This window comes from Haliotis rufescens, unplaced genomic scaffold (assembly GCF_023055435.1).
Source record: "Haliotis rufescens isolate VD_foot unplaced genomic scaffold, xgHalRufe1.0.p SCAF_4, whole genome shotgun sequence".
Lineage (NCBI taxonomy): Eukaryota > Metazoa > Mollusca > Gastropoda > Lepetellida > Haliotidae > Haliotis > Haliotis rufescens.
In genome coordinates, this window is record NW_025964112.1 from 19,654,225 (window position 1) to 19,666,995 (window position 12,771).

The following is a 12,771-nucleotide window of genomic DNA, read 5'->3' on the forward strand; positions in this document are numbered from 1 at the left end:
ACAGAGTTGCATCCCTTAGGCATGTCAGAATTCTATGATCTCGTGTTCAAAATCCCAAATTCACCCTGATTATGATTCTTGGTTTGTCAGCCCATAACCATACTTAGGGTTTCAGCAAAGGGGTAAACATCTAACACCTGCATGACTTTGGGCTTTCCTACATTACCTGACATGCCATGATATTCAAAGCAGTGTTACACCCAACTCACTCACTTGTACACTGTAGTGACAGTATGATAGTAAGGATGAGGGCAGTGTGTGTCATAGGTGCCCCTTGTCTTGCAGGTGCCCCCGTGCCACCACAAGGAGGAACTGTTGATATACCTGGACCGGGTGCCAGTCTTCTGTCAGCAGCTCTCCATTAGACTTAAAGCGCCAACCTTTGGAAAGACGCCAACCTTCAACAAGGTGAGAAGTGGAGTAGGGAATAAATATGCATAGTATCACCTTAAGCTTAAGATTATGTATAATCATTTTCAGACTTAGGCACGGAACTCAAAGGATATAAGAATGCAGCACAGAACCCCCTTGATTCTGAACATTGTTTCATATGCATGATCTGTACACATAGTACTTGAACTGGAATCAGTGGACATAAACCATTGGTTTATGGTTGCTAAACATCGTGAATAGTATAGGATTATGTGACTACTATTTGTCAAGTTTCTGTGAATCATTTATGTCTCCCAAGATGATTGGCAAGTATGTAATGTATGAGGCTGGGATTCCTGTGCCATTCTTCAAGGACTGCTTGACTCCATGGTGTCTAGAACTTAAGATTCAGACATTTATGCACTTGCTTGGAAGCTGAATATCTGCTGTTGTTTTCCTTAGGTTGACAGTACTATCCAGGAAACAAAGAATCTTATGAATGTCATTGCCAAGGTCGTCACAACATGCTTTATTTGTGCCACAAAGGTAAGTCAGAAGTTTGGGAAGCTTTGGATTGAAACTACTTTTGTTCTGTAAGGAAATGTTGTCAAGTATCTGTTGTCAAATCTTGTGTTTACAGTGACAGTCACAACACTTCTTGACTAAATGCACATCCATGTGCCTTGTAAGTTTCCCTTGTGGAGTTGAGATTGCCAAGTGATTTGAGTGAGTGAGTGAGTATGGTTTTATGCCGCTTTTAGCAATATTCCAGCAATATCACTGCGGGGGGCACCAGAAATGGGCTTCACACATTGTACCCATGTCGGAATCGAACCCGGGTCTTCGGCGTGACAAGCGAACGCTTTAACCGCTAGGCTACCCAACTGCCCCAAGTGATTTGAAGCATTACACAGAATAGGTGATTAATACTGGTAACACATCAAGCAATGGTCTCTTCACAGGAGTTCACAATGGTGTGTAGGCATGCTATTTATAAGAATCCCTTTCATTGCTGTCAGTTTGATATCCCTTACTCAATTCCGTTGCAGTTCAACATTGACTATCGTGTATCGCCCGGTGGGAGTTACAGGTGGCGCTGTCAGTATGAAGGTTCAAGATCAAGTGCGGGGAGTGACACAGATGGTGGAGGCCTCAGCCCACACTCGGAGGGTGGAGCTATGTTCAGGTCATCGTCAATCAGCCCTCACTCTGAAAGCTTGTATCGAACCTCATCGTTGTCAAAGTCCCTCAGTACTGAAAAGTCATGACAGGAGGAGCTTAGTGGCTAGTGAATCCTTTATGTCTGCTAGGTGGCGCTTCTGCAGTCCACAAAAGTCAAACACAAATAAAAAAAACGTGGACTAAAAACAATGAGATCAGTGGAATATTCCTGCAGTTTTACAGCCCTTACAAGACTGAGGTTTCACAATTCATGGAAATATTGTTTGATTGGTAATTGCAATGTATGAATTGATATTTATTTAAGTTGGTGCCATTTGTGATGTTGCAAAATGAAATTGTTCCTTTTCAAATTTTCTTGTAATGAACTACGCAATCAATTTTGGGGCATTTCTCAATGCTTGTAAATTTACTCTAAGAAAAGTGTTCATGAATATTTATCATTTGGAAATGGATGCAACCAGAGCATCCAATCTATTCAAACCTGCTTGATATTACAATTGATGTGTGATACTGTACACTCATACCCTCTATGTTTTCAAAGTTCAAAATTTTTGCATTAGAGTATAGTGAGTTAGGACAGCATAGTGGTGCATTTACAACCAAAATTATATCAAAATAAAAATGTGATTAATGGCTGTCGTTTTTATGAAAGCTTTATGAGCATTATTTTACTGCTGGTATCAAAAGTTTATGATGTTATTTATTTGAGCTTTAAATTTTCATCCCTCATTTAATGTATGTAGACGTGTTCTCATAATATACATTTTTTTATAAAGAATTATTGTGGGACCTCATTAATTAAACATTGTGCTTATTTTGCATTAAATACAGTGAAATTCATTACTCCAGACAGTTTTGGCATCATTACAATGTTGTAGTGGACAAATAATAAACATGGATTATCGTGAAATTCTTTGTTGAAAACTGGCTAAGTTACCAGGAATAAAGTCCAGATTAACGAGGTTCCATTTTGCCATGTGTGTTTCATAATAAGGTGACTGATTGTTGGTGTGCAAATTCAGTATTGTTTTGAAAGTAACATGCATTTCATGTAAAGCTTTTTGTGAAGACTATTTGTACAAACCCAGTTTGATGGTCACAGTGTACTGCTGTTTGTGTCAATCTCTACAGCTGATATCTAGCTTTATGAAAAAAATCGATTACAGGTTAGCAATTTATTTTTGTATTTTATGTATATAAATATCATAACTTACAGTGTCAAAGTATTAAGAAAACCAATTCACATTATGGTAATACAAGTATGGTCCTTTTGTGATTAAAGTTGGACAAGTCAAAATGGTAGTATTTCATGGATCTGGTTTTATTTTTTTTGTTTATTGTCATTTTATTTGACAATTTTAGAGTCTGTTATATATTACATTTTAAGAGTGATTGACATAAGGAATGGCAACACAAGATATATCTCAATGTCTCTTCCTGGCTGTAAAGAAATGTTTCTCTGCTTATAATAATGAGACAACCAATCATGGCAGAAAGATTTTTATTTGTGCATTAATGTTTTAACTTTTCAGCAGCTAGGTTTAATCTTTTGCTGTCCTTTTTAGGATTAAGTGCTTGTCAATTTTACAATACAGATGATACTTCTCAAACATTTTATGAAAATATCTGTCCATTAAATGTTTTCTGTTATAAAACAATCCATATCAATCTCAAAATATCAATATTAAACAATGCACTTGTCAAATGCAAGGAAACTTATAAGAGCAGATATTGTGGAGTATCTATTTTTACAGCGATATTCTTGACTTGTAAATATTCACAAATCTTCCTGAATTCCATGCTCTTGCTTCAAACTGTCACCGCATTTCTGTGATAACCAAAATGCTGAACTAATATAAGATGCTACTTGTTGAAAAGCATATTTGCATGAGATAATATTCCAGTCGCATGTTTGTATTAATGTTGTTAAGTGTTGTAAACTTAATCTAAGCCAGTGATCGCAAGCAAGAGGACTTTGACCCCACTGCTTCGAACTTGGCAATGATGGGGATTATTTAACAAGGCAGTGATTTCTGTAAACGAGTTGATACATTTTTTAACTTTAGCTGATGCCAACAAATTAAGACTTGAATGTAGTAACTGTTGCTATGGTTAACTGCTTCAATTTGTGTTTTTATCACTCTCCACACATAAGTCATCTGTATCTTTTGATAAATTATCTTGAAATGTAGCTAATATGAATTTATATGTAAAGTAGGTAGAGTAATTGGTTGCCTTAAGGATATGATCCTGCTTGTTCTACTAGTGTTTGTTAGTCAGTTTGTCAAGTAGGTTGATCGTGTTTGGATGATCAAAGTGAAAGTTATTTTATCAATGTTTAGCAGCAGGCAGTTTAACTTTATGATGATGCAATGAGCAATTTGTGCCAACTTGGAGATTACACATTTTCTGGTGATTTCCTATGTGGAGAGAGGTTGTATTCAAAAGGTAACCGCCATTAATTGGCAATACCTTGTATGATAACATTGCCAGAGACACTTGCACATATGTACATACAAGCATACAGTCCTTCATCCTGTGTTCATCAGTGTTCAGGTGTTGTCAAGAGGTTTAGCGCAGCAGTGATTGTCTTATCCTGAGATTTCAATACCACGTGATTTTTGCGAGGTAACCCCTATTTTCCTACTGTCTTATCAAGGAACTGAGTTCTCATCCCTTGCAGGACTGTTTTGAGTCTGTGATACACATTGATGTCATAAATGAACCTTTAAGTAGAGCTTAATGGATTATGAATTCAAAATGAATGTCACTTATATTTTCAGTTAGCATTTTATTTCTGAAAATAACAGAATTGTGTCTAAGAAAATGGCATTTTTATTCATCATTGTACATTGCTTGTAGTTAGAAATCTTTCTGACAATTGAAATTGGTTGTTTGTTCTGTAGGGAAGTAGTGGTAGATGTTGTCTTCATGAGAGCTGGTTGTAGAGAAAATTCAACTTTTATCATGATTGGGTGGTGCAGGAGGTTTTGACTGCATTGTTGCTTGTTACAGATTAAATTCAGACCTATCATTTTAAAGTGGGAAAGTGGATAGTCCAATGTGGATGATGTCTTTGAGGTTTGATTTAATAAGTTTTAATGTGAACTTATAAATGTGAATGTACAAACAGCTGTTCAGTCTCAGTGTTAGAGTAGGAATGCATTTGTCCGAATCATCAAGTTGTCATGGTGACCCATGTTGATAGTGTTGCTTCCACATGCCTGATGGAAAACCTCAGAAATGTTTTACTTGTCAAAACAACATTGTCTAAGAGACACTTATTTCAATGTGTACATAGTATTTCTTTCAGTGTTGTGTGAAACTCAGCAAGTCATTGAGAATGTACTTGGTAATGTGCATCGGTGAAAATGTGCCGTGTAAGAATTCTGTGGAGATATAATTAATGTTTCCTTGTTTAATGCAATGTAGTTCACCTCAGGTTTGCCCATACTTTTGTACATTTTTTTCTTGCATTAAGAAAATCCCATTTATCATCACATATTATGTATCCAATCTGATCTAAATACATTTTACTCACATATAATATTTGCTATATCTTTTGTACAATATTATTTCAGTATTTAATACGAGGTGTAGTCATATAGACGCTTTTCTCCCATCATGCACCTGTAGCTTGAAGGAGAAGTGAACAAGGCCCCTTGTACGACAGGTAATCAAGTTCACAACTCTGTATGGAGGAGTCTTAGTGCTCTGATTGCATTGTAAACTGGGGCTCTGAAGAATACAGGGGTTGTAGTAAGATGTCAAACAGTCCATGTGAAGGATTCAGACTAGAGAAATCTCATGTTAAGACTCATTCAGGAATTAACAGTTACTGCAATGAAAGGTCTCAGTGATGTTATGGCTGTAATGATCAGGATAAGATTATTATGAATAACTTCATATAAGCACTGAAAATCTACTGCATCTTGAGACATCTTACAACAACTCTGTACCCTGCTTTTATAGTCTAGTCAATGCTATTGGATTGCCAATATTTATAGCTGTGTAACGTAGTACAGGCAGCACATATACCTACTTGTGTCAGTAGTCAGGTGTGACTGTTGAATGTATGGATGAACAGGGGGATGAAAGGTTGTAGTCATGTCACCCATGCTGGTGTACAATACTTTTGTGGATAATATGTATATTTGAAACTATGCCCACATGCCACCTTACAGTCATGGTGCACCTGCTGACTCCATAACATGTAGTCATATGACAGTCATGGTGCACCTGCTGACTCCATAACATGTAGTCATATGACAGTCATGGTGCACCTGCTGACTCCATAACATGTAGTCATATGACAGTCATGGTGCACCTGCTGACTCCATAACATGTAGTCATATGACAGTCATGGGGCACCTGCTGACTCTATTAAATGTAGTCATATGACAGTCATGGTGCACCTGCTGACTCCATAACATGTAGTCATATGACAGTCATGGAGCACCTGCTGACTCCATAACATGTAGTCATATGACAGTCATGGTGCACCTGCTGACTCCATAACATGTAGTCATATGACAGTCATGGTGCACCTGCTGACTCCATAACATGTAGTCATATGACAGTCATGGTGCACCTGCTGACTCCATAACATGTAGTCATATGACAGTCATGGTGCACCTGCTGACTCCATAACATGTAGTCATATGACAGTCATGGTGCACCTGCTGACTCCATAACATGTAGTCATATGACAGTCATGGAGCACCTGCTGACTCTATAACATGTAGTCATATGACAGTCATGGTGCACCTGCTGACTCTATTAAATGTAGTCATATGACAGTCATGGTGCACCTGCTGACTCCATAACATGTAGTCATATGACAGTCATGGAGCACCTGCTGACTCCATAACATGTAGTCATATGACAGTCATGGTGCACCTGCTGACTCCATAACATGTAGTCATATGACAGTCATGGAGCACCTGCTGACTCTATTAAATGTAGTCATATGACAGTCATGGTGCACCTGCTGACTCCATATCATGTAGTCATATGACAGTCATGGAGCACCTGCTGACTCTATAAAATGTAGTCATATGACAGTCATGGAGCACCTGCTGATTCAATAACATGTAGTCATGGAGCACCTGCTGACTGTATAACATGTGGTCATGGTGCACCTGCTGACTCCATAACATGTAGTCATGGAGCACTTGCTGACTCTATAACATGTAGTCATGGTGCACCTGCTGACTGTATAACATGTAGTCATGTGACAGTCATGGTGCACCTGCTGACTCAATAGCATGTAGTCATGTGACAGTTATGGAGCACCTGCTGACTCTATAGCATGTAGTCATGTGACAGTCATGGGGCTGTGGTTGTTTTTTGAGGTTATGGCGGGGTTAGATGTCTCTGACCGTAAAACCACATGTACGAATATTAGAATTTAAATAAGGCTCTTGTTGATTTTCATTGATTTTTTGTAGCTTTTACTTCAAGAAGTTGTGTACATGTGACTACAAATATTTACATGTACACATTCATGTTGCATTTAGTCTTGAAGGCAGGTTCTTTTTCTCAAACTTTGTAGTATGTTGTCATGGAATTTACACTGAAAATTCTTTTGAATCCATATCCTTTCAAGGTTGTCAATCAGATTTATTGATTTTGTTATGATCAGCAGCTTTGTTGTATATTCAGTCACTCTATCAAGAGACCTTTGTTCATGTATGTTCGATTATCGCTGACATCTTTGTATCTTTGGGTGTTGCATTGTTCTTGGAAGTCAAATCATGAATTTATTCCTTGATATTTTGATAATCTAATGCTTGTGAAAGCTTTAACCAACCTTCCCCAGCATTCCGGATTGTGTTAGAGTATAGAGGTTGCTAGCTTGATTGTAGATGGCGCTACCAATACATTAGGGCGATACATGCATGTGTGCATACTGGCTCCAGGCTTTTAGCTGGTGATCTGTTATCAGCTGGAAGATAGGTGTCTCCTCTTGGTTGTAAAATTACCACAAATTGTAAATATTTGTGAAAATGTCACATTTTTAACAGATGAGAGTTGTGTGCTTGTGGGTATAGCTTTGAAATTACACTGTTTTTTTCTGTTATGATATAGAAAACTGTAAACCAGGGGGAGATAACTTGTTGAAAGCAGTGTGCTATCACAAAGCAGTTTGTAACTGGTTTGACCAGGAAGCTTCATTACAATATTATGAGCTCTCCCTCTTATGATCTTGTCTTCAGTCCTTAACATTAACCCCTCTGCTGAAAACAGTCATGTGAATCAAACTTTATGCCGAATCAAATACCAAAAGATTTGTTATTAATGTTACTCAAGCTTTTGTAATTTCTGTATTCATACATTTCAGTACATATGTTTCATAAAATATGAAAATCCTATTTCTTCAGTATTTCCTTTACATTTTCAGATGATAATTATGTTATTACTAAATGAGAAAAATGCTACATAATGTCAGAAAAAGTAAGTGTATGCATCCGTGATGATTACACTCTTCCATTTATACATGTGGCCTTGTGAGAGCATTGTTACATAGACTTTGCATTTACTCTGTAATCACAAATTTTATTTTATTTTTGTACGTTGTATTACTACAAAAATATACAGATCTTTTGTCATTTATTTCCCATTAGTTTCCTGAACCAGAAATCCTGTTATTGGAAATATACATAACCATATAATATAAGAAAAATGTTTGTGACTACACTGGATTTTTTATTTGTTTTAAACTTTAAAGCAGTGTCAATATGAAAAATAACCCAACTAAATATGTTCAATCATGTTTTCTAATTATTTTTGTTCTATGGTTGATAATGTCAAAGTATTGAGTTCACTATGTCATCTACCTCAGGTATGTTGAAAACATTACAGACTATGAAGTTGTCCTCGTCCCAGGTAATCTTCCTTTGTTTACATATACTGAAATATTTTATTGTTCATTTCTATCTTTATTTCTGTTTGGTTCCATGTATGTTGGTAGGTTTCTGGTGGTTGTACAAAGTGTACATTGACACTATGGTGCTATTTTGTTTTCTCCCTTTCCTGTGTAGTATGCTGGGAGGAATCTTCTTCCCTTATTGAGCGTGTTAGGTCAGGAAGGACAGGTTCATACAGGAGACCAGCTTGGTTCAACTGCTGTGGAAAACAACACAAAAGCAGAGAAGTCATGGAAATCGATGCTACTTTTAATTTTTGTTACATCAATCTTTTCTTTCAAGGCATGTCTTTTTTCTGAATTTGTTTTTGAATTCTACTTTCTCAGAACATGGTGGAAGGTCATTCTTCATTGGAATATGAAAATGTAGAAATGTTTCTCGAGTCAACGTTGAGCTAGCTGTCCTGTCAGAAAGTTGATTTTAATTTTGTTGTTTTTCATCCATTATTTCTATTTTATTTGGTCAGTATGTCAGAAAGAGGACTACTTTTGTCTGTTTTAATGACCCATGTTATTTTTAGAATAATGCCTTTTTAAAAAATTGTTTTTATGATGTTAACCTCAGTAAGCTACTTCAGCTTTCTGTCTTCAGTATTTACACAAGTCAGCAAATGTCTCCTGTAGGAAGTCTGCCCAGACAGCATCAGTGTGTTTTGAGTGCGGCTGTTGTGTTGTACGATATGTGTGATTCTCTCTGCTGTCACCAGATGGCAGCACAGCCTTCCCTTTGTTGGCTCATTTCATGGTCAAAGCAAATAAAACATGTATGAAAATATTGTCTTCTTGATCTATACATACTTAGAAAATAACTAACGAGCTATAGGGAATATTATCATACCTCCATGTCAGAATGATGAGATCTGATTGGTCCACGTGATTTTGATAAAATACTGTGTAACCCGCCTTGGAGGGAAATAAACTTTTCAGCTGGTAATAAATCTCTTATACCCAACCACGAGCACTACAGTATGCACGTGCATTTCTGAGAGACATAATATATCCTTTATACCCTGCTTCAAACCAAAAAGCCACACTCCGAGCCAATGGATGTCACATGACCTCAGCTCAATTGAGCAGCTGTTTTCTATCAATTTGGAATTTATTTGAATTAATCTACAATATCACATTAAAACATGTCGGAAAGATAAATTTGTTGTAGCAGGAACACTCGGGGTCCAAGGGGTGATCCTACTACAACTTATAATGGACTATCTGTCTTGAGTGAATAAAGCCTTTGTTGAGGGACTTACAGCATTCATTCAACAGGGATAGATAAACCTTAATTCCGAGAAGGTTATACATTAACAGTTTAAGAGTGAATATGTAGAAAAAACGTATGAAATGTCAAATCTACAGAGAAGGAAGGCACCCTAATGTTCAAATAATGTCATGAACTATGGATAACATCATATCGTTGCTTCAACTGACCACTCAGCATTGAGAATTGCAATGTGCATGTGCAAATATCAGAAGTTATTACACATGATCTTTCTCCCCTTATGGGCCAGAAGAGACACACTGCTGGGCTTATTGGTCTTTTTTAATATAATCATGGATTTCATGTGTAATCTGTAATTTATTATTTAAAACAAAAAAACTAACAATTTACATGTTACAGTAACTGACTTTCAAGGCCTACATCATAAGCTTGAGATTCAAAATTATTCAATTTAAATGCTAGTTGTTGATAAATGGTCGGATTTAATTGTAGTTTGTGAGATGTTGATGTGTACAAGGAGGTCAGCTTGTGTTCATAGCGTGAGGACGTGTTTTTCGAGAGCTCTGATAGCTCTGATAGCTAACCGAGAAATTGAGACACGAACAAGATTGACATGCACAAACTGTAAGTCTACATTCAGACATTGTATAAATATATGCGAAAATTTTATTATTGATGTGCAGTGATGGAGGCGCAATTCGCCCAAAATTATTCACAACATCAGAATGCCAATACAGATTTTCAACCAGGCCATGTTGTTCAGCCACAGGTCAGTGTAGACAACGCAGAATGGATCAAAACCTTATTTGATCAAATGAGGCACTTGACTACCATGGTTAATTCCATAAACCAGAGGATGCAATGTGTTGATAGCATTGACAGTAAATTAACTATGACTGACAATAAGCTGACATCTCTCGACATTACAATGATAGAGACAACACTTCGCGTTCATAAGCTTGAAGCCTGTGTGAGAGAGACTGCATCAGAAAACAAAAAGCTGAAACAACAGGTACGGGAGCTTACCGATGTAAGATGTACAGAGTACCGATGATCGGGACAGGTTGTCGAGAGATGTAGAAGACGTGTTTTATGACATAGACTCCATATACCAGGAACAGCGAGACCTGAAAGAATCTGTTATTGACCTGAAAACACGCTCTATGAGAGATAATCTACTCTTTCATGGGATCCCGGAAATGCCTGGAGAAGAACCTAAAGAGGTAATTAAAGGTTTCTTAAAGAAAGAAATGAAGGGTGACACAGACATCCACCTCTTACGTGTACATAGGATTGGCCCTCACTTATCTAACAGACCACGTACTATAGTGGCAAAATTTGCAAATCACGACCGAACGGTGGGAAATCCTGACTAACACAAGACAGCTGAGAGAAACGCAATTCGGTGTTAGTGAACAGTTTCCTCAAGAAATTGTGCAGAGACGAAGAGATCTACTCCCCATTTTCAAGGAAGCAATGAGGCGTGGTTTGAAATCTAAACTCACAGTAGACTGACTGTATATAGACGGGAGACGTGTGTACCCAGGAGACGACCCGTTTATAGATCTCACCCCACTAGGCGCTCCCCCCCCCCAGCAGGAGATCATATGCGAGTGCCGTCGGTCGGTCAGACAACAGAAAACCCAACAAGATGGCCAGGACTGAGGACACGGGAGAAAACAGGCCGCGGTAGGAAAATAACGGAGGTCAGCAAACCCGTGAGTCATCTAACAGTGAAAACGTAACTTAAGAAACTTAATGTGTGTGGTATTAGGACAAAGCTGTTGAACCCCGATTTTGTGAACGTGTGATTTAGATGCTGTGAACATCCAAGGATTTTCAGTTCATATGAATAACAGAACTAACGTACTGAACACACGTGTATCTGGCGGGATCATTGTAGCCATCAAAGAGACACTATTTGACAAAGTGAGCGTCATCAAAAAGATACATGATATTGTTTTATGGTGTAAGATACCAAGTGATTTCCTGCATGTTAACGATGACCTTATCCTAGGAACTGTGTATATACCACCAGAGCAAAGTAGATTTCATTCACCGGAAATATTTACAACACTAGAAAATGATATTATTCGTATGTCAAACTGCTCACAGTATATGTGTATTGTTGGTGATATGAATTGTGGTACTAAAAATCTTCCGGATTTTATCATTTTGGACGAATATTTATGTGACAATGATATTATTGACGAGGAATTATTGTTTTCAAATGTACAACGGTGTAAAGTTAGATAGAATATCAATGGATACTGAAACAAACTGTAATGGGTATAAACTCCTGGATTTATGTAAATATAACGGCTTGTATATTGTAATTGGGAGATTAGGCAAAGACAAGGGTATTGGTAAACTGACATGCAGAAATGCCAGTGTTGTTGATTATTGTATTGCATCAGCAGAAACATTCCCATTATTAATAGATTTTGAGGTGCAGGAGTTTGACCCGATCTCGTCCGATGTACACTGTGGCTTATCGTTCAGGTTAGATTGTACAGCACAACTGTCTCCAGTTATAGATGATGACAAAGATGTACATGTACATAAAGTTGTAAAAAGATGAGTTCCTGATAAAAGTGAAACATTTTTATGTAATACCGATAAGGTTGCCATTACCCATCAGTGTACAGAATTAGATGCATGTAAAGACCAAATAGAGCCAAATGACATTAACCAAATTGTAAATAAACTCTCTCAGACGCTGGTTACTGCGGCTGAAACTACTCTAGGTACTGTAACAAATTCTAGACACTCTGTACATAAGCAGAAGCATAAACCCTGGTTTGATGAAAAATGTAAATCATCACATAGATTTTACCACAAGCGTAAACTTATATATGGAAGGACTAAAGACAGTAATAGCAAAGCTATGTACATTTCAGCAAGTAGAGCTTACAGTAAAACCCTAAAGAAGGCATTTAAAACATATCAAAACAAATGTGTCCAACAACTGAGTGAATGTAAGGATAGTAACCCTAAGAATTATTGGGAAATTTTAAAATCATTTGAACCAAAGAAAACAGCAGAAAAAATCAGTATGGACAAAAATTTT

At 37.3% G+C, this 12,771-nt stretch overlaps 1 protein-coding gene across 2 annotated transcripts in view; it reads left to right on the forward strand.

The window, feature by feature from the left end:
• Nucleotides 1-9,257, forward strand: part of LOC124132127 (alpha-catulin-like) — a 44,176-nt gene extending 34,919 nt beyond the window's left edge. For both annotated transcript variants that reach the window (XM_046495813.2, XM_046495814.2), the window contains 3 exons: nt 286-408; nt 835-918; nt 1,422-9,257. In XM_046495813.2, coding sequence (XP_046351769.2) covers nt 286-408; nt 835-918; nt 1,422-1,640 — 426 coding nt within the window. In that variant the 3' untranslated portion in view covers nt 1,641-9,257. The remainder of the gene's footprint in view (nt 1-285; nt 409-834; nt 919-1,421) is intronic.
• The last annotated feature ends 3,514 nt before the right edge of the window (nt 9,258-12,771 follow it).